General features: G+C 39.1%; 3 protein-coding genes across 5 annotated transcripts; 2 read left to right on the top strand and 1 right to left on the bottom strand.

Annotated features, from left to right (window-relative positions):
- The first annotated feature begins 357 nt into the window (after positions 1–357).
- On the top strand, positions 358–7,946 carry LOC136350850 (cohesin subunit scc-3-like). Of its 3 annotated transcripts, XM_066302966.1 has the most exons (19): positions 359–502; positions 1,258–1,520; positions 1,693–1,838; positions 1,907–2,098; positions 2,166–2,373; positions 2,434–2,548; positions 2,604–2,742; positions 2,797–2,981; positions 3,229–3,403; positions 3,456–3,654; positions 3,841–4,004; positions 4,071–4,391; positions 5,276–5,485; positions 6,112–6,277; positions 6,331–6,431; positions 6,536–6,706; positions 6,809–6,981; positions 7,044–7,162; positions 7,589–7,946. In XM_066302966.1, exons 2-19 carry the CDS (start codon positions 1,283–1,285, stop codon positions 7,756–7,758), a joined length of 3,192 nt encoding a protein of 1,063 aa, XP_066159063.1. In that variant the 5' UTR covers positions 359–502; positions 1,258–1,282; the 3' UTR covers positions 7,759–7,946. The 3 variants fall into 3 exon arrangements, with proteins under 3 accessions (XP_066159061.1, XP_066159062.1, XP_066159063.1); XM_066302964.1 differs by having other exon boundaries at positions 358–502; positions 2,166–2,548; XM_066302965.1 differs by having other exon boundaries at positions 358–502; positions 1,275–1,520; positions 2,166–2,548.
- A 291-nt stretch (positions 7,947–8,237) lies between these two features.
- On the bottom strand, positions 8,238–11,863 carry LOC136350862 (medium-chain acyl-CoA ligase ACSF2, mitochondrial-like). Its single transcript, XM_066302988.1, has 10 exons — positions 11,587–11,863; positions 10,427–10,727; positions 10,109–10,335; positions 9,892–10,009; positions 9,572–9,816; positions 9,287–9,452; positions 9,089–9,217; positions 8,897–9,024; positions 8,672–8,813; positions 8,238–8,482 (listed from the first exon to the last, which is right to left on the bottom strand). The coding sequence occupies exons 1-10, from the start codon at positions 11,625–11,627 to the stop codon at positions 8,255–8,257; spliced, it is 1,725 nt and encodes a 574-aa protein (XP_066159085.1). The 5' UTR covers positions 11,628–11,863; the 3' UTR covers positions 8,238–8,254.
- A 1,452-nt stretch (positions 11,864–13,315) lies between these two features.
- On the top strand, positions 13,316–21,111 carry LOC136350854 (uncharacterized). The gene is made up of 14 exons (XM_066302970.1): positions 13,316–13,591; positions 13,960–14,102; positions 14,575–14,771; positions 14,828–15,069; positions 15,130–15,306; positions 15,523–15,687; positions 16,560–16,831; positions 16,925–17,199; positions 17,297–17,495; positions 17,688–17,867; positions 18,011–18,171; positions 18,565–18,710; positions 18,883–19,059; positions 20,396–21,111. The coding sequence occupies exons 2-14, from the start codon at positions 13,972–13,974 to the stop codon at positions 20,735–20,737; spliced, it is 2,664 nt and encodes an 887-aa protein (XP_066159067.1). The 5' UTR covers positions 13,316–13,591; positions 13,960–13,971; the 3' UTR covers positions 20,738–21,111.
- Positions 21,112–21,708: the final 597 nt, after the last annotated feature.

Raw genomic sequence — 21,708 nt, forward strand, 5'->3', positions numbered from 1 at the left:
GAGGGCGTGAATAAGCTCCTGACGGAAATTAAATATAAAAATAAAATAAATAAAAAAAACATGTCACTAGTGTATAATAGATGGCGCCCTGAGCATACCCAACGTTACCCGCAAAACTGATAATTCTATAAACTATAATACGACTTATTTACGCCATTGACTCGGTACAACTTAAAAAAAACTTTATGGATCTTTATTTGATTACCGCAATTACACCGTGTCACCCTCACTAGCAAGCTACACCCTTTGGATCCGGATTCGGATCAAGCAGAGTAGTTCCCGTATTTATGTATGTAGCCTGGTCACAGAGGGCGTTGATTACACTTACACATTGTGGATAAAACCATGTCCCTCCCTCGTCTTCGCTCAGTTCCCCATTTTGCGCCGTTTTCAGTTAAGTTTAACGTCAAAAGGGTTTTGTTATTCATATAATTTTTCAGATTTTCCTTTCGGTATTTCAGTTCGATACCTGGTTTGTGAAACTATTTGTTATTTACAATAGGTAAGAAGCTGTTTGATAAAGACGAGGTTCAATCAAAGTTTTTAAACTTTAATAAATGAAAATTGAAGTTTTTCAAAGTTTTGGTAACTTTACTGACAAGGAAATTTTCATGAAAATAGAGAAATTGACAAGTGTTTTTATTTTTTCGCTTCTATGGATATTATCTTAAAGCTTACCAAGCAAACATTTTAAAACCCTAAGGAGCAAAAACTCATTTGTTGCAGTTGGAGCTTGTGCTATCAAAAACATGTCAGGGATTGATCAGTAACATTTGGCCCTTTTCTTTTAACAATTTTCAAAATATAGCAAGGTGCATTTCTATTGAGGCAAGTCAAAGTCAAAAGTTTGCAATGGGGTACTTGCCAAATCGTGAAGGCTTCGAAATAGCAAATGATCTTAATTTGTGCTGGTGACCCACTGCGGCACTAAAAAACTGCAAATAGAGACCAGAAACGTAAATGCTACTTGTGGAAAACACTTGGAATGATGGGAAATATTCATCTATTATTAAATATCCAAAAACTACGCCTGAGTTACTTTGCGGTGCGACATTGAAGTATTTCAGGAGGGCATAAGAAATATTTTTACGCTGTAAAAAAAACTTCTTGTGCTTTATTTGAATGCAACACAGCAACGAATCACCATACAATCAACAAATGAAAGATCAAAATTCTTCAAGTTTTCATATGAAATTTAAACTTACCAGTTCTATGTTATCTGGCACTAAAACCCGACTAAAATCCAGTTTTTTTCAGTTAGGTCCTAAAAATAGTTTTAGGAATGGAATTTCAGGCGAGGAAAAAACAGAGAATTCTTGCTCAAAGTACCCCCGTTTCTAGTACTGCTAATAGAGCAGGAGAAACCCCTTCACTTTCCGTCGTTCTAACCAATTCATCAAAATACCAATCTCTAGCGGATTACTTCTCAGATAAAGAACATTCTTTTTTGGATAGTCTAAATGACCTTAGCAGTAGACTTAATGGTAGTGAATCACGGATGAATTCTTTAGATGAACCTGGTAAGTACAAATATATTAGTGGAAAAATACCAAGGGAGTCCCGTAAGGTCAAAGTTCAAATAGGCACCTGTAAAGAGACATATCTAGAGAACGCTAACTCTTCAAGAATCTCTAAATAATATAAATATGATAATTGACAAACAGTCAAATCATTATAAATTACATTTTGCAGGTGAACCACCGGATTACGATGATTTCCTGAAATCATGCAAACAAATTAGAAATCAGGGAAAGATATGGGAGCGATACAAGCCTAAAAGAGAGAATCAGGAGGGTTCATTATATGCTCAAACTATAACTAACCCGAAGGAAGTCGATGTAATTCGTAGTTCGATCTACGTAACAATAAAATGAAAAACTCAAACTTTATTGAGGTTTTTTTTAAGGTTCTCGCTGAATGGTTTGCTGGGTACGCCAAAGAAAAGCCTGAGACTTCAGGCCTTTATCATATATTTCAGTTTTTCTTCGATTGCGCGTCGTTTCAAAAATTTAATTTACAAAAATATTTTTCCTCTACGCCGGACGTTATGCGAATTGTGAGGACTGTTAACAGTCCTTCCGTAATCAACACAGCAACAGTAAGTTACTTTTTATTCTTTAGTTTTGGATCTAAAAACAACTCTACAATAAAACACTTTATTTCAGGATTATCGCAAATATTTGTTTGAGGAGAAATCCAAGTTGGCCAAAATTTACCAGTACAGTATTTTTAATTTTTTACAAACATTCCTAATCGAAGCCCATCAGCAACAAATTCTTAACAGTCCTGTAATAAAGCATTTCCTGGTCCTTTTGCGCGATATGTGTAGTTTTGCCAGTAGCAGACCATTATTACACACGGCCTGTTTATTTGGTAACACGCCTTTATTAGCTGCGAAGCAATTTATTTACTTTATAATAAAATTGATTTTAGTGCTCAAAATTGTGACATCACTATGTATTATAAAAGAGAGACAAGCAAAGTCTGTTAATGCTTCAGATGTAGATGGTTACCTCAATGTGCTGTATTTCTGTTTTACAAAAATATGGTTTGTAGCCTTTAAGATCGTTTCGTAAAATGTCGTTTTTATTGTGAGTTTTTAGTGGTATTGCTGACAAGAGTGTTTTTAAACTCAAGGAGGCATGTCTTTATGAATTAAAGATTTGGATCGGCATGTTTCCAGCCCTATTTCTAGATGATTTTCATTGTTCCCAAGTTATAAGGCATTTGATTATAGATGAGGTATTAAGAACTACTTAAGAAAATTTCAAAAATGAACTACTAAGAATTTTTTAGTCTCCTAACGTTCGAATAGCTGCACTGAATGTCCTACTGCCGATTGCCGAAGATGCTCACTGCAGGGAGCATTTAAGGAAAAGCGGTCTTCAAGCTTTATGTGTGCAAGTCTGGAAAAGAGTTCAAGATGTAGATACGAGAGTGGTCCTTTTAGCTATTAGGGTGTTCAATAACCTTGCTATACAGTGAGTCTGAAAGTTATTTTGAGTCACCTCTTATTTGTATATATAAAACCGATAATACCGTTTGAATATCCGGAATTCCCTGCTAATTTTGAATTGCCTTGTATAGTTAAAGTATCAGCAAATATTAGCCTGTCTATATCCACAATACTTTTATATGAACAATTTTTTTAGAACAATATTCGTTTACGATTCAGGGAGGGGGTCACTCGTCTTACTCGTATAACTCTTTATATATTATAAATTTCAGCCACAGGGATTACATTCCCCAAAAGGACCTGTTTGAGAACCTGCTTAAAGTAACCTGTCACAAAGATTTCCGAATTGGTTCTGCAGCTGGGAAATGTTTGATGAACATTTTGCAAAGTAGCGCAATACACCCCAAAAGCTTATTGATACAACTATGTAAATTGGCATTTTCTTTTGTAAGGGATTTCATTAATTAAAAAATACATATTGTTGTATATTTTTTTTCAGCCAAATTTTCCAATTTTGGTGGAATCTTGCTTTGACCATCATGATCTTTTCCAAAATTGGAGCGTCTGTTTCGGGATAATGAACACTAACAATCCTGATTTTAAAGTTATTGAAGTTTTAAGTTCACTGGTGTTAGAATGTGTATTTTTGAGTTTAACCGGCAAAGGATCTATAGTGCGCCCGTTTTCAGACGTTTCAGGTGAGTTTTACATGTCACGTAGTTGGTAGACTACTAAAAAACATCCTACGTATCAGGTTTTTAAATTTTCGTCGTATATTTAGAAGAATCTTTCTGGAAAATTAAATGAAATAGAACAAGTTTACATATTTATGTGTGACTCGCCATGTTATCCCAATAGGTTCTACAATTTAATTTTGATTTTAGAGAGGAGAGTGGAACGTGAACGCCACGAGGCTCTAGCCAGACATATTTATCCCCAATTGAAGCAGCTGATCGTGATTTACAGGAAATACGAGACCATAATAAGAAACATTTTCTCAATGCTACCCTTGATTAACCCCGAGTATCTAACTACAAAACAGTGCGAGGTATTCGCGCAAATAGATGTTTGTTGCTTAAATGTAACATACAAAACTAAACGATTTTTCTTTCAGACTTGCAGTGAAGTAATCAAACAGATCTCCACATTCCTTAAAGGTTGGACCGAAACGAAAACTTTAACTGTCGTCATGGACTATTTCATCTACGTGAACGATAAGATCCCGAGCGTTGATCAAAACATTAAAAATAAATGTATGGGAGAGGTGAAATCTTATATCTCCATAGAGTTGCAGAAGTCTTTCTTCAGCAAAAATAACCAAACGTTGCTGATGAGTCGAAAAACGGCTGTAGTTTTCGGTAAAGTCGATCTAAACAATCATATTTCATGGGCAAAACTGCTTGGTGCTACGACCGTCCTCGAGTCAGACGTGGAGGTATCTATGCTATTTATGTAGCTACCTGCAGTCACGAAAAATACATTTCCAAATACAGGGTGTCCCAGAAATAACAGAACGATACGATAATAAAACTCGTACAAAGCAACATCTTTTTTAAGTAAGTTTTTTGCATGAAAGGTGTACAGTGGCTCAAAGTAAAAATGATACTCCTGTATTGAAATCACTAGTTATTAATAAATTTTCATTTACTTAACGATAATCTAGGATACAAATTTTAGAAAATGTTATGCTACATCTCTTCTACAATATCCAAAATAAAAAAAATAAAATCTTACAAAGGAAGGAAAGAAATTAAGTTCTATTAGCTTTCAAAACGAATCTCAAAATTAAAATGATATATATCAATTTTATGATTAGAGTTTCCACGGGCTTCCCCACAAACTAACACCATATCAATGCACTCATTATTCGTGAAACGTAAAATTTCTCAACAGTTTCAAACTCGAACATCACAACAGAAATGACACGTATCAATCACAAACAATACGAGTCTCGTTGTACATCTAGTATGAATTATGATTAACAAATAACTTACGATAAACGTAAAAAACGAATAATGGATAATAAAACGTCCGCAAAATTTCGATTTTTTAAATTCACTGGCGTTTCCATGGAGCGGTTTTAATAAGTAAAAAATGTCGACAATAAATGTTAATTAAAAAAAGACTTATTTGATACAAATTGTTGCTTTCGACGAGTTCTGCCACTTGGTCAAATTACGGCATTCGTTTCTGAACCACCCTCTATGCGGGGCAGATATTTGGGCAAGAGATGTTGCTCAAATTAGTAATCCCCATTGAAGTGGCCCATAACCTGATAGCTCAATTAAAAAATATAAACAAAAACTCCCTTTCTTTTAGTGCATGGAAAATATTCTGACCGCCTGTCACTGGAGCTTGGTATGGAAAATCAGAACAATAAGGTCCAGTGCTACTCTTGCGGATCCCGACCAACGACTCGAAGGCTCAGATTTGACCAGAGAAATCAAAAAGACTTTTGGTATGCTGAAACAGTTTTACTCGGAGTGTTCCGGGGTCATGCGTTCCAAAATCAAGAATGCAATGTTCGTTGTAAGTCGCTTCGGCTTAATGTTCAGTCGTTCGAGTGTTGGGGTTTTTCTATTTTAAGGACCTACTCAAGCGAGGGTCTCGTTAGAACTTGCTTTCTTGCTATGTTAGTAGGATTCTGAGAAATTTTGCTTTTGAAATGATTAATGTTCGAGAGTAACGCTCTCACAGATCGCAACCACGAGACCCTGACAAGTCTCCAAAATCCCTGGCACCCGAAGACAGTCGATATGTTACATGTACAGGGCGCTTTTTTGATGTGCTTGTTATCGCTATTTCCAAAACGGTTGGAGCAAAAACATAGGCTAAATTAGACCAAAGTGGCCCCTGGTAAAGCTGATTAAGGAAACCGCTACAAGGTTGCTATATTTTCAGTGGGTTCCTAAATGTTTGGAAAAATATGAAAATGACCTAAAACTTTAATGCCATCTTTTCGGAAATTGCAACGGTAGGCACACCAAAAGGAAAACCTGTATTTTAAGACGAAACTATAAAACTAGACATAATTAAAATTACAATTTAATAAAGTTCGTTAATAATTCTTTCTTGTGATGTCCAGTCTCACCCTGTTCGTATGGGAATACTATTAAAAATTGCTCTGGAATATCGTCTTACTGTGGACTTTTCAGGGTTTCGACCGGATTTGCGAATCGTCCCTAAGTTTTTGCTCAGAGCTAGAAAACTTTAGCGAGGAATTGGACACGTTAAAGCCCAGCTATAAAAACAATCTATTACTGGTTCCAGAAATAATTCAAATTCTGGAGATAAGCGCGCAATTTAAGGATTCTATTTCAGGTAAGTATTACGTAGGGGTTCCGTTATTATTTCTTAAAGGTATATGTTCATAGTTGCCCGCTTTCGTAAGTACATATTCCAGATTTTTCATATGGCCAGTATGGGGATCATTCCAATGGAATGTATGTCGACCATTTTCAAGTTATTCAATTCGGTAAGCTTTAACCACTTGACCTATGGCAAATTTGATTCTAGCCACTAGTAATTACCCCTTATCGTGTGGTCTTAATGTCACGGAGGATAATAAATGATTTTCAGCGTTATGAAGAGTATGGCCAAATAATTGAAGCGGTCCTATTAAAGATTCAGTCTTTAAGTGAAAACTGGTTGGCGCATCTGATCATAGATACATTGGCTAAAGTGCATCTCAATATACGGGAAAAAACAGGTGATGAAGACCTTAAAAGCGAGGACGTCAGAACCCTGTTGGTAAGCAGTAAAGTTTTATTGAGATGCTAGTTGCTTTTTGTGGAAAGTTTGGAGGGTAAAAAATTACCATAATAACAATCTAACCGAAATATCATTTTTAAGGCTTTGGCTGAGAGATTTCACCAAACCAAGAAATTAATCTCTGTGAAAATCGCCTTAAAAATATTGACGTTAGCCGTGAGTTATGCGATATCACACAGACGCTACGATTTCCTACTTTACGTTAGAGCCTTTAGTTCGCACCTTAAGAATTCTCCGAAGGAAATCGATAGCATGTAAGTTAGCGCCCAACAAAATACGTGGTGCACTGCACTTACAAGTGACTTTGAAATTGCAGTTTAAAAATTCTGCAACAGATGCTCTCCAATGAGGATAAAAACGACCCTTCTGTGTTGAATTTTATAAAATCCTTGAATACGGGTAAAAGGAATTTGAAGAAAAAAAAATCTGTTACTGGTAAGCGACAAGTTTCAAGTGAGTAATATGTAGGTGTACCATCTACTAAGAAACTCTTTCCTTTGTGATTTTTCAAAATTTTGAAAACTAAAGGAAGATTTGACAGTTATAGACAATAATTTGTTTTTCGATTTGGGTGACATTCCTCACCAATTTTGAAGTACAACCCGAGGGCAAAGTCAAAGTTTAGTCAAGTTCATAAGTAAAAAAATTTCACATATGACGCAGAGTTTATGGGGCACACTGTATATTGTTATTTGGTTCTATGGGGCTCTCCTTTCTGATTTAAATAATGTTTACTCTTTAAGAATAATTGGTTAGACATATAATAGACTGTATATGGAACATCAGAATTGTTTCTCTAATTTATTATTCTTAAGGAACATTTTTGATTTACTAAATCAGGGTCACTCTATTGTTGTATAGGCCCTAAGCTGAAAACCAATAATCCGCCACAAAAAAGCCGAACTCTTAAAAGAAAAGTCACTAAACCGGTCCGCAGAAAGACTTATTCCACCCAATCGACCACTGAAAGTGAGCTAAATATATCGATCCACGACACTTCTACCGGTGACGATAGCGAAATGCAACGATAAAACGTGAATGAGTCAGTTTTAGACTTTTTTTAATTTGCGGTATTTTTGTTACTTTTTCGACAATTAATATTATCGCTTGAAGAATTTATTATTTGAGTTATATAGAATCCAGGAGCTTAAGTTTAGCAAAAGACGATTGTTTGGTTTTATCGATAGATGCAATTACTGTGTAATTGTGGAAAAATAAAATAGACGTTGTTGATCAATCGGTGTTATAAATTATTGCATAAATTCAATAAAAGTGAGGGGAAAATGAGAATCGGATCAAAACTACCGTGGTGCCAGTGTTCTTTGTACTGGCTGAAGTTCGTGCCAGCGCGAGGTCGTCGTCGAACCCCCGCTGGATTCTGCAGTGGACCATTCAGTAACGTTTTTATGAGATGACGATGTTCTTATGATGAAATTGATTAAAAAAATTATGCAATTCTTACATTTTCAGATCTCAGAAATTCCTCGCAAATTCCCACACCCCCATTGGATTTATTACTGACAAATTTTATTGAATTTCTTTACATATAGATTCAACTAATTTGTACTTCTGGATCTTTCCTGACGTGGTCTTCGGAAAGTCCTTAACTATTTTCAGTTTAGACGGTATCTTAAAATGAGCAATGTGTCCTTTGCAGTATGACTTAACGTCGTCCAGCGTCAATGATTCGTTGGGTTGAATTCGAACGCAGGCACATACCTCTTCACCTAACCTTTCGTGAGGTATTCCCACCACCTGAAAAGTTCGGGAAACTGTATTTCGCAGACACGATCCTGAAACCATTTCCCGTTGGATTTTTTAATAACTTTCAACATGAAGATTTTAACTATCAGGGTGGGTGTCTACAAGATTTTGTTAACATGAAAAGACTATTGTCTTTACTGGGGCACCGATGAAATACGGGTTCACTCCATTCTTACTCACGTGAGTCTCTAAGACTGACGGATGGCTGTTTAAATAATCCTCAATTTCTGCTGGAAAGATGTTCTCTCCACCTCTGATGATCATTTCCTTCAGTCTACCGACAACTTTACCGTAGCCATTGTCATCTATAACAAACTGGTCCCTGGAAATCACCAGTGCCCTTATAGCTGGTCTGTTTGATCGAAGACGAAGGCAAATAAATAGTGTTCTGTTTCGTAAAATTACCCAGTTCTCAACCATTTGTCTGGTCCGACAAGTGCCCTCGTCTTCTCCTCGTCTTTCCAATATCCCAGTGTGGTCGAATAACCTCTAATGCATAACTCTCCAGGGGTGCCTCGAGGGACTATTCTACCCTAAAATTTGTTATAACAAAATTATTAACTTAGGGAGAAGTTAATAAAGGGGAGAACCACACACTTCTGCATCAATAACTTTGACTTCTAAATGATCTCCTACATATCCTACGGTGGAAGTCGACTGATATTCGTTATCATCATACAGCGATTGGAAAGCCACTGCTGTTACTTCTGTTAAACCATATACAGACTGAAATCAATCATAATTCATCAAACTTGGTGTGGGTGAAGTTATCGTGGCTACTCGTCTCACACCAACCTTAACTTTCTTAAGATGGAGGACTTCTTTCATCTCTTTAAACAAGTGTGGTGAGCAGCACGCTCCACCAGTAACTGCTATTTCTGGGTTAATGCTCTCTCTTCTCGATTTTTGTCTATTAACCAAATCTACGTACATGGTAGGAGTTCCGATGATAACAGTGCATCTGTGTAGGTACGTGTGATATACACGTGTATATTTGATTAAGACAAAATTTCATTAAGTCTATTGGCGAGGAGAAGATTGCAGTGTCGGTTTTGAGACCGCTTCTTCGCATTTACTCACTTTTCATCTCTGATGGCATCCAAAGCCTTATCAGCATCGTATCCTGTAGACGGAATCACCAGAGAAGCAGCGTGATTCAAGGCACTGACCAAAGTGATGACGGTGCCAATCCCATGGAAGAACGGTGCCATAAGGCACACTGTATGATGCTTCTGATCTAGTTCATTTCTTTTTCCGATAAAGTACGCATTGTTGACTATTTGAAAATGGCTTTCCATTGGAGATTTCGGAGCTCCAGTGGTGCCCTAAGATTAGTGAAGAAGCGTTCGAAGGAGGGTTGCTTCGAAAAGGGGCACTTATGTTAACATGTCGGGACTTACAGAGGTAAACTGCAAGTGGCCTAAGTCATCTGGGTCAATGTGGCTTTGGATTTTGCTTATTTCTCTAACAGCATTTTCAGGTGCGAGGTTCAAGATATCGTTGAAGCAAAAGGTACCTCTGAAATCGAAGTTAAGTTGTCTTAAGAGTGTGAAGAGTTTGGTGGAATTTCGTCAAAACGAGACGCTCTCCAACCGTAGTAGTGAGTGAATCCCCTACCTCTGATCACTACTGTCTTGACCGGTCATAATAACGCTGCTAAGCGATGGCATTGCTGCACAGGTAAGTTTCCCAGGTGAGCAGCTAGCAATTTCTGGTGAAATTTGAGTCAAGTTGCTGTAATAGTCATGGTTCCTAGTTTTACTCATACACACTAGAGCTTTAACACCTACTGCATTAATGCACGACTGTAGCTCTTGCGGCTGGTAAGCTGGATTAATGTTTACCTTAAGGTGAAACCTTGCATTAAAGCGCAATAAGTTGCTTCTCTCAGCTACTATGCTCCACTACTAAGAAAAAAATTTGCGTCTTTCTTACCAATACAAATCCTCCCCGAGCCACCCCCATGTGAGTAATGTACCATTCAGAGATGTTCTGCGCCCAAATCCCCACGCGGTCGCCCTTTCGTAGACCTAAACCGTAAAAGGCGGCGGCCAATCTATCGGCCCTCTGTAGAACTTCCTTGAAAGTGAATCTTTGATTTTGTGATGGGGAAATAATTGCCGAACGGTCTCCATGTTTTTGCGCAGCTTGCTCAAGTAGTTTTCCTATGGTTAGAGGACGTAATGGCTCTGTGCCTGGGTTGTGGATGTAGCTTAAGGTTGTGCAGGTCCTTCCTCTGTAATAAGCAGAGAGGAATGAATATATTAGTGTTGCAGCAGGTACAACCGCGATGAGTTATAAATGAGAAAGTAAAATCGAAATCTCAACTGAAAAGTGAGTGTCACTTCAACTTTGAGAAGCGTGTGGCTCTGACGCGGGGTACTTTCTAAGGTCGCATAAGGAGTAACTACGATGACTTTTTGCCGAAATATCACCATCTAAAACAATTTACATGCACCAAGGAACACCCCTTACTGCCGTCCGCTGCAAACACAAGATATTCCCAGTACATCTTCAGCCTAGAACCTCCCAGGGGGGTCTTCCTAGACTTATACCAAGCCGTCTCCGTAAGCGGACACATGGACCGGCTGTATACAAAAAAAAATATGGCGTTATATTTCTGTTTTTGACTGTGTGGAGGGTGTACACTTCGTATGGGGGAAAGGGGAAGGGGCTCAGTGTGGCGCTGCTTTCTCCTAGATTTACGGATGCTGAGTATGTGCCCCACTGATTTTCCTTAGATGCGGGGAAATCTCAAACTGACAATCTGGTCCTCTTAACAATATTTGCTGGAATACCCGAATTAACTCGAGCAAGTGAAGAAAGAACGTACCTACGCGGAGACTGAGCTAACTCGGACTTAAGTGGCGGACATTTTTTCTGGAACTGATCTGTCAACGTCAGATGAATAATTGATGACGTCGTCCTCTACATAACCCCTAGAGACAGGGCCAGCCTCAGCAACTTTGACGCCTTGAGAGAAATTTTAAACCATCCCCCCCTCGCCAAAATGATCAATCCATAAGACCGGTACTGCTCACACACACATATCAGTTAGTTAATGCAGTCAGGAGTTCTTAGCTAGGGAAACTTACTTTAACAGACACAAACAGTGTTTTGGATTCAATTTAATCATTTCGCTGTTCAGTTAACGCAATATGACCTGATAATGTCGACACTGTCACCATAAATTTCTTATCGAATCCCTTGCAATAATATTTAAATAGATGAAACTATTTAGATAAGACGGTCTAGCGGTCGAAAACAAAAATAATTTTTTCCCACTAATTAATATCAAAATCTAAAATGTTTGCTGACGCAGACGGACTAATCAGAATTAAGCGAATTTGAATAATACTCGAGTTACGGAACTTTATTGTCAACGTTTTGCGCAAATGGCGATTGCAAATTCCAGGTACTTTGGACCTTTAACGGGCCCGGTCAAGCGAGCCCTTGTGGCTGGAACAGTGACCCCACACTGCCTGAATTATATATATCCAGCTCGAAATAATACGATGGATAAACATTCAATATCCAGCGTTAATGTAACGCCCACAAGCTGTCCCTCGAATACGAAATATGAATTAATTGTAATACATGAATGAAATAAAAGCCTCGGGAGGATATTTTTTCAACCTTATTCGTGGTTTTCCGCAGGTCTCGACCTACAGGAATCAGGAATTTTCCTCGCATGTGATGCTAAAATAACGCCCACGTCACGGATCCCGTCAGTTCATTTAACTGCCGTTCATGAAATGAAATACGTGGAAAACCCTTGAATCAGCGACGGAGCTGAATGTGGGCGGCGTAGGGTTAGCTATGCACAAGTGACGTCATGACCCTGGAGACAGGACCGTATTTGAAAATGAGTGGGCAGAGCCCCGATGGGCCAGGTATTAAAAAAATATGTGGTTGCTTTGCTGGCACTTTTTGTCATCGTCTCTGGGCCCTAATTCCCCCCAGTGTTTCGAAATTAGGGCTCAGGCAATAACAATAATGATTCATTCACGTCTAAATCCTGCTTACGTCGTTAGGCAGGTGAATTGAATGTTTTTTATACAGGACGACTAAAAATTCATTGCCTGACATTCAGGGACGAACATTGAGGTCAGAATAAAACTTTTTTTCTATGAACGAGGGCCCGCAAATGCTTAGTTTTCGATATACAGGGTGTTGAGGTGTTGTCATTATCAAAATTCACAGTAGTTTGTGACGGCGCAGTTTGAAATTCTCGGCGTTTTCCGTAAAAATTTTGGACAATCTGGCTTAGACGAAAGTTAGTACATTTCGTCTCTTTTTTTTTGTTAAGTTTTAAAGTTGTTTCGACAATATTTTTGTAAAGTTTGAATAAATTCGAGTATTTTTTTGCAAACGTCGATTTTCTGCCTGCATCGTTTCTGGGAACTTTGATAATGACAATACTTGAACGTCCAGTTTACGGAAAACTAAGCGTTTGCGCGGCCACGTTTAGGGCAAAGAATGTCTTACTTTAATCTCGAAAATGCGCCTTAAATGGTACTAAATTTCAATTCGCCCTGTACCGTCCAACGGTACCACAGACCATACGACACCCCAGGACGCCTTGGTCGCTTTTAATTACACACATCGTCTTGCTGAGTCCAACGCGGAAGCTGGCCGAAAACCTCCTTTGTTGAAGATATCAACAGACTCCCAGAAACTTTTCCTTGATGCCTGCTTAGTAGTTCAGTTGCATCGTAACCCTTGGAGGCATTAGGAAATCTCCTAGCTGCGGCCCTGCTCCGACGCCGACGTCTGGTTGCGCGGGGCAACGCTGTCGGCGTCGTCATACTCGCGACTCGTATTTTTAGACTGGAGAGCCACAATATTCCGCCACATCATGGCATCTCGATAGTTTTAGTGAATTATCTTATTTTTCTAATTGTAGTGTAATTCCAATTTTTTTTAATACCGAATCAGAAATGTCTCATCAACGTTTCGATAGTTTTTAGTCAGTTATGTCAAGCGAAAGCGTTTCCCGTTGTGTTCAACACATACCTCTATTTTCCTCTAAAAATAAGCCCAATTGTGCGATTTTTCTATTAAGCGTGCTACATTTATAGCTCCAGCCGTATTTATAACGTAAGTTAAAAATAGTCTCTGAATAAGTTTAACTTCATGGCGAATTAAAAATGCATTAGTTGTTCTTTAACAGCCACAGAAAAATAGCCCGAATGATTTGTTACTTCGATGCACCAGACGCGCGTTTGCGACATTTGCGCCTAACACGGAACTTTAAAACGCTTCTCACCGGTTATTTTAAGCTTTAATCATGAACTGTTACTCGCTGACCTAAACACTGTCCCAGCAGGAACCCCTGCCGGTTGCGGACCAACGCGACCCCTCCAGGGGCAAATGAATTAATCGGGTCGCTTAGCATTTCCCTCCCCGTTCCAGTGCCATAAGACAAGTTTGATTTTTTTTCAAAATAGCCTTACGTCTCACCTTAGGCCGCCCCTGTCATGGCCCTTGTAATGCTGCCCTCCGACCTCCCGTGGTGGGATTCGGTGAAAAAGCAGCTGAAGAAGATAGCTCAAACCAAAGACACTGTGGAAATGGTCCAGGCGATGCAAAGGATTTATGAAATGTGCAAGTAAGTCTTCCTATAGTCAGGGCCGGCTTCGGCAATTCCGGTATTTAACAGTCGCCGCCTGGGGTCGTCATGTTTCGAAATGTCGAAAAGAACCGAGATACGCGCGTACGAAAGAAAAATTCTACATAAATAATTTTTTAGTGGAGAGATCGCAGTGGGCCAACGGGACGGCCGGCGAGATCGCCAGACTTAATTCCATGTGATTTTTATATGGGGGGTTATATGGCGAATTCTGTGCTTGGGACTGAAACTGACACAGTGGCAGCTCAATAGCGACAGCTTCGAACACTATTTGAAGCCAGTGTCGGAGTGTGTAATAATAACTAAAAGTTTTGTTATTTATTCAAACTTTCATAGGTCCATATTTCGGTTATTTTCCGGGTTTAAAAAACGTGTTACGGCTTTGCTCAGTTTTTCGAAATCTACGTCGTGTTAAAAGGAAAACTCCTATTGCTAATCATAATTTTTTTAGCGTAAGCTTAGATCCGGAAGACGACACAGTAGACCCTGACCACTTCCTGGGACTCCTATATTTCCTACACAAAGACATGAGTTGCGAAGAGAGGGGTAACTTCTTGAACAAAACACTGCCTAACATAGTAAGAAGAGCGCTTATGATAAAGGAATTAAGGCCTAGAAGTGGAATACACTTCAGTCTACAACAACAAGGTAAACACACGCAGCTTCCTCTCTTTCACGTGCCCTCAGCAACTTCTTTTCATCAGCTGATAGGAATGAAGTCGACTATTCACTGGCAGCCTCATTGCTGGCAAACGCCTTCTTCTCGACGTTCCCCAAGAGAACGGAAAAGACCCACCCAACGCTGCAAAACTTCAATTTTGCAAATCTCTTTAAAACTCTGCAGAGCAGCAATGCCCAAAAGGCAAAGCTGCGCAGCATTTTACACTACTTCGATTGGCTGGAGGAGGGCGACAACAGCTCTGGATGTTTGAGAGTGTTCAGGCAGGTCAGCAATTGCTCGCTTAATAGCCAGAAATGGTTGCTGTAATGTCCAGGTTTGCCTCAGGTTATGAGTAGCAAAGAATGGTTGACCATAGACGATTGGTTGGAATGCAGTTTGCACTTGTGTCCCCTGCACATAAAGCATGAGGGCAGACTGGAAAGATCGGATGTCGATCATTTACAAATCTGTTTCTCCAGCGCCAAAATAGGTGGGAACGTTTTAGGAAATAGCTGTACTCAGGTAAGGCTCATCTCAATACTCTTAGTTGTGAGGGAAGTGTTGAGGGCATTTCCAAAACAACCAACAGAAAGTTAAACAAAACGGCTCTACACGTTTCCGGGCGTTTGTGCATAACGTAGGTACAGGACAGGGCCGGCCTTAGCAAGCCTGGCGCCCCCTTACACATACCACCAATCTTGCCCAAACTGTGAAAGTCTTAATCTGACAATGTTTTAGGAATCAATATCTCTAGCAACAATGCCAGAATTGTTGACTTTACTGTTAAACGTGGAAGCCCTGGAAGATAACGAGGTGATGATGATAGAGGGAGTGAGGCATATAGCGAGGATTGCGGATCCAAAGCAAAAAGCTACATTGGAGAAACTGGATGAAGCCAGAAAAGTCAGTAAAGACCGAAGATAGTGAATGTTTAGCAAAAATTCAAACAAAATATAGGGGTGCAAATAAGCTACATACAAGGTGTCTCCGAAAAGGTGGTGCCCCCAGTCAAATATGAGCCGTTTCGGCTCCAGGGTCGTTTTTATTCAAAAGAATTTGATATTCAACTTAAACGGATAGAATAAAACTTAACAGAAAAACCCGGCTTTTGCAAGACGTAATTCCTGAGCTAATGGATGACACGAATGTTCCTATGGAGATGCCGGATAGCGCGTGGTTCGAACTCATCGGTGCACCTGCACATGTGACCAGCCGTGTGCAGGACCTACAACTCCTTGGGCGATGGATAGGGAGAGACGGATCTATTGGGTGGGCAGCGCGAAGACCCGATTTAAGGCCGTTAGATTTGTTGCTCTGGAGTTACATCACAACGTTGGTATATTAAACTCCTGCAGCCGTCGGAGAGGGGCTGTTGGGAAGAGCGGCAGATTCTCTTTTCGTGAAGCAAAATGCGCACCTCTTACATCGGGTGCACGATATAACGATTTAAAGAGAAAATTTATGTAATCAGGTTAGGGGTCGTCATTTTGAAAATTTATATTTTTTTGCATTCTCTTTAATAAGAATTAAATAAACATCCAAATCGTTGGACGTCACCGCAGCAACATTGCGTTCTTGAACAAAAGTGACCCTGAAGCCAAGAAGAGTCTTTTCTGATTAGGGATTCTGTGCAAAAATCGTTCATCGCGGTGTTCCTCATAACCTCCGTAAGTTTGGCGCAACCTTTCCGGAGCACCCTGCATGGTCCTCTATTGGCCTGGGTTTTGATAATTCTAGAAAGCAAATTTACACGTCTAATTCTCCTGTTCTTCCAGATTAGCATATGCTGCATTGATGCAGACGATTATACAAGGCTCCCTATAGGACAATATGAAGAAGACAATATACTTAGGGAATTGAATAAATGCCTGTTAGGTTTCCAACAAAAAACCAATAACTTTAATGATAAAGACGTATCAAATATCAGCACCTCCTATACCTACAGTCAACGACACAGGAGACTTTCTCCCATTGGAGAGTCAATGGGCTCGAATCAGTCCGAGGGCAATAATTCCAATGTGCCGCTTATTACTCAACAATCATGTAGGTAAGAAAAATTATGAATCCGCCCCTCAGCAAAACTAACAAATTCTCTAATATCATGTTAAGGGGCTGCTAATTTCTTGAGTGTATGTTTCAGTACCACGAGAACAGATTCTTTAATATCACAAAATAGTGGTAACAACAACACCACCAACAAGCTGAAAGTCAGGCTGGAGATGGAGAAAAACATGATAAACAGAAGTCCTAGTGGTGACAATTTAGTGAACAATAGAAAGGGACGATTCATAGTTTTGGGGTCGTCGGGAGAATGTCTCCCGATCACCAGGTACCCCCCGAAGGCAGCCAAAAATGGGTCGAGTTCCAGTTCGAGCGATTGCGATTTTTTAAGTGCCAAAAGCAGCTTGGAAGACGGTAAGTCAGAAGATCGCCCGCCCAAATTACCAACTGCCCTGATTGATCGGTGCAATTCGAAAGATCCATTCCTATAGAGTTTTCTTGACGATTTCAGAAAGCGAAGATGAGAATTTCCACAAGAGATACAGCATAGATTTAGAAACGCCTGAAAGACGACATACCTTTGCTCAGAGACTGCGTGAGGCACTAAACAAGGAGGAGGCAGCTCAGCTACCTTCAAGCTCTAGTGAAGAGTCTAGTTACGCAGTTGGAATTTCTATTACTGGCTCAGGTGTAGCTGACTGTGATATAAAGTAAGGACGATCATAGGTTTAAGTTCCCAATTCGCAATGGGGGATTCGATAGCAGCTAAGCTATCTCAGATATCGCCTTATAAGTGAAGTCACTCTTAAGGGTACAACCTCCACCTATGTATATTTTTGTAAATTTTTTAGGCAGTTTTGGAAAGTATATATATTCTGTTTCAAGGCGACATTGTATTACAGGGTGAGACGTGGCGGCTCAACGGGTTTTGCCCTTCAAGAAGACTCATTAGACGAAGACTTTCTTCAAAACTCACTTACTAAAGAGAGGATGTGGATTGATAAATTTAAGACGAAACATAAAGCGTTAAGTAAAAAGGAGTCGAACAAGTCTTCGGAATATAGTTTTAGCACGGAGTACAGGTAATAAAATGAAACTGTACATACAGAGATTTGCTTTACTTGCTATGAGATTCATAGTGTCACGGAGGATGTCTCCTTTTGTCTATAAAACTGTTCGTTATTGGAGTGCAGTAATCGTACGAAATATGCCAATTTCTTTCCAGTTCAGAACTTGAAGAGGTATATGAGCAATTCTCACATTGGCTGGAAAACCCCATTTTGGAAACTGAAAAGGGCACCAAAAGAGAGTTGGATAACAGGGATCTGGCAGTGGTCAGATTTGCAGGGTCTTTGCTGAAAAGAACTCTAAGCGAATCCTTTGCTGGTTAGAACTTTTAATGGTGTGAATATAAACTATTGCTTTATTTATGCGTTCAGTCTACATTTATATTCTACAGTATTAAGTTTACGAGGTATTTAAAAAAAAGTAAATTTTGTTCACCAATTTGTACAGATAGGGACCCATTTTTTTTTGTTTCAAGCTGAAAGTTATTATGTTGCCAGGTCGAATGTATAAATTCGATGTTGAATACTATAGAAAAAAAGAGATATTGGGCCGATCCCAGGGGCTTCAACTGCGCTACGAATACAACGAGGTCGTGCGAAGCCGGCGCTAAAGCCTAATCCAACCTCAAGTTTATAAATTCGGCTTCAGTTGCTTGTTGTCTAAAATTTCCTCGATTTGAAGAATTCTTCAGTTTCTACTTTATGTTTTTAGGTGTCCCAGTTCCTTTGACTGAAGGTTGTGATGCCGCCTCTGACAATGTAGGAAATTTCACAACAAAGAAAAACAAACTCGTTTTAAGTGCCAAGTCTTTAAGCTTAGAACTGGCCCGTCAGAAGCATCGCCTTGCTGCGCAGCTAGTAAGTATTTCGCTACCTGAACGAATAGATATGATAGTGCATACAACAAGGCTTATAACAGTATCGCCAAATGCATATAGTATCTATAGCAAATATTACGTATACACTATCTTTATTTAAGCAATACTGTTTGAAAACGTAACAATCAATTCAGATGATACATGTTTAACAGAGTTTGGATTGTCAGTCCTCTAATCCGAAGAGTGGAAATGGCGAACAAAATGCTTTAGATGAGACTAATAATAACCCTAGGGAAAGTAGAGCTTGGTTTATATCATGCGTTACTGAGGCTATTATACAAACACTAGAAGAAATTGATTTCACGGCATATTTACCGTTAACTTCAAAGGTAATACCCTTGATTACCCAAGAGTGTTACCTCCCTAAAATAACTAATCCATGTCCTTGCCTATACATATGAAAAATTTTAAAGTCAGCCTACAAGAGCTGGTAGGTAGAGATTTTCTTTTCTATGTAGAGTGTCTCGCGTTAACAGGCCAAGGGCTAGCCGGAGACTCGATATGCGAAAATAATTAGACTTTCCTCCTTATGAAACTTTTTTCTTCGACGCGTTATACTCATTACACAGGGCGCCAAAAATGGAAAAAAAATGTTTGTTAACAACTTGGGTGTTTCTTAACATATGTTAGTGAAATCTTGTAGTGATATATTAGCTGCCAATTTTCTATGATTTGGGCGGAAAAATTTGGAAAAACAGTGGAGAAAATGAGAGGTCGTGTCCAGCACCCCCCCCCCCTCCCCCCTATTTTTTTGCGCACACCAATTGTGCATTTGTTTGGTTATTCAAGTTAGTTGTTTCTTTATGTAGATATCACCATTACTGTAAAACATTGATTTATAGCTTACTTTATAAGATATTTCAGCTTATTTTCTCTTAGTATGTGGCTTCCATTGTTTATTTATACTTAGAACGTGGCACCTATTAATATCTTGATTATACATTTGAGAAGCAGCCGTTCTCGTGATAGTACCCGGATTGTTATAAACAACTTATAAAATTTCGTATTCCTTGTGTGTTTAATTAAATAAATAAAAAATAAAAATTTTGCGAGAATGAAGAAATGCAAATAAAGAAACGACTAACTTGAATAACTGAACAAATGCACCATCAATATACGCAAAAAAAAGCTGGGGGGAAAACGTGTGTATCACCCCTAACTTTCCCCAATGCTTCTCCAATTTTCTTTAACCAAATCATAGGAAATACGCGGTTAATCGAGCTATACATCACTGCAAAATTTCATTAAAATATGTTAAGAACCTCTCAAGTTATCAACAAAAGTAATATTTTTTACTAGTTTCAATACCCTGCGGATTGAGTATAAAGCGTCAAAGAGAAAAGTGCCATAAGGAAAATCTAAATATTTTCACATAAGAAATCTCTATTTAGCGAACAATACTAATACAACACACCCTGAATAAACACCGAAATTTGCCCACCCTGCTGATCATATAAAATTTAACACGCTCTGTGGCCACATAACTGCTCTTCCTATTAGTAATCCAGTACCTGCTACTTACGCCCTTATACTGGTCATATTAACAATACTCTGGTTTAAACCAGCTCTATAATAAAGTCTATCAAATGACTCATTTTCAATTGTAGCGACTGCTCTCTAATCCCTTGAGGAATTCTTATGAAATAATAACGAACGTTGTTTTAGGTATCAGCAATTTCCAAAAAATCAGCAAACGGTTTACGGCCAGTGGCAACAGGAAACTGGGGTTGCGGTTCATCTCGCAAAGGGGACGTCCAACTGAAGTTTGTTGTCCAATGGATGGCCGCCAGTGTTGCAGGCCTTCCTTTCCTAATTTATTACGCTCATAAACACGAACAACTGGCCAAACTGGACACCGTCTGCAGGATACTCATTGACCGGAAATGGTCAGTAAAGGACTTGGCGGAGGCTACATTAAGATACTCGAATCGGGTGCTCAGGGGGGAGGAGCTAAGCGGTACTTTGTTTGAGGAGTTAATTGGAGTAGAAAAAAGCATTGAAATATGATGAAAATTGTTAGGAATCAATCAGTTCGTTTAGGGGAAACATTTTCATATCGCTTTCATTCAACTCGAAATTGTGTTTTTCTTGCATAACGAAAGACTCTTCTCCATGAAAGAAGGTCGATATTTCCAAACGTAATATTTTATGCCAGAATTTAAATACACAAACAGCCTTGTTAGCGATTAATTACGCATACATGAATGTACTAAAAATCATGATGGGCTGAGATGCAATTGCGAAGTGCATGATGAACCGTCTTCCATTTCACGTAATATAAGTATTTGTAAATGTAATAAAGTTACTTTTGTAAGCAAAGATAGCCACAGCATTATTCTTAATGGATTGTTTGTGACTGTAATAAAGGAATATTCATCTAAGTACAACAAAGAGACTTATTAATATTCCCAATACCCGGTTTCCCTCGAAGAAGCATATAAATCTTTGGACCAATGAGCCCTTAGCGGGTGTAGTACTAAAATTGTCATGCGCGCGTCACTGAAGTATCTAAGACGTGAGTCAGAAGTACTTCTTAACTGCGGTGTTCTCTCCTCAATTAGATCTGATTAAATTGTAATCAACTTACCTAACTTACTTTACTTATCCTTCAGAGAGTGACGCACGTCTAAGCACCAACAGCGTGAGCATCACAACTTTCACTTTCACTTTGGCCACAGTCACTACTAAGCACTACTCTAAATAAGGGTCACATTAACACGCACTTTAACGCATTAAATGTCGTCTTTGAAACAAAAGAACACCCGAAAATCCCGATTAACGGTACCAGATTACTAACATCTTCTCCGTCGCCCCGCTGACACACGACTGAATCAACCAAGAAACGATGTCGGTGCGGAAGTTTATAAAAAAAATCTTAAATCGGCCCTTTACGAAGGTACGAGTCATAGACCGAACGATAACAGCGGTACAATGGATTTCAAACATGCAAAAAACCTCACAGCTGGTCGAAGCAAGGT

Source organism: Euwallacea fornicatus, chromosome 4 (assembly GCF_040115645.1).
Source record: "Euwallacea fornicatus isolate EFF26 chromosome 4, ASM4011564v1, whole genome shotgun sequence".
In the NCBI taxonomy this organism is placed as follows: domain Eukaryota; kingdom Metazoa; phylum Arthropoda; class Insecta; order Coleoptera; family Curculionidae; genus Euwallacea; species Euwallacea fornicatus.

Bases quoted from the DNA above. Each gene is read 5' to 3' on its own strand.
- LOC136350854 (XM_066302970.1), top strand. From the start codon at position 13,972: ATGGCCCTTGTAATGCTGCCCTCCGACCTCCCGTGGTGGGATTCGGTG. The intron at 15,688-16,559 runs GTCAGTAAAGAC...CTGTTCTTCCAG, and splicing joins AACTGGATGAAGCCAGAAAA to ATTAGCATATGCTGCATTGA. The intron at 18,711-18,882 runs GTAAGTATTTCG...CATGTTTAACAG, and splicing joins ATCGCCTTGCTGCGCAGCTA to AGTTTGGATTGTCAGTCCTC.
- LOC136350862 (XM_066302988.1), bottom strand. From the start codon at position 11,627: ATGATTAAATTGAATCCAAAACACTGTTTGTGTCTGTTAAA. The intron at 10,010-10,108 runs GTAGGGGATTCA...CTTCGATTTCAG, and splicing joins CAAGACAGTAGTGATCAGAG to AGGTACCTTTTGCTTCAACG. The intron at 8,483-8,671 runs GTGAGTAAGAAT...CGAACTTTTCAG, and splicing joins CGTCAGTCTTAGAGACTCAC to GTGGTGGGAATACCTCACGA.
- LOC136350850 (XM_066302964.1), top strand. From the start codon at position 1,283: ATGGAATTTCAGGCGAGGAAAAAACAGAGAATTCTTGCTCAAAGTACC. The intron at 2,099-2,165 runs GTAAGTTACTTT...ACTTTATTTCAG, and splicing joins CCGTAATCAACACAGCAACA to GATTATCGCAAATATTTGTT. The intron at 2,982-3,228 runs GTGAGTCTGAAA...TATAAATTTCAG, and splicing joins TTCAATAACCTTGCTATACA to CCACAGGGATTACATTCCCC.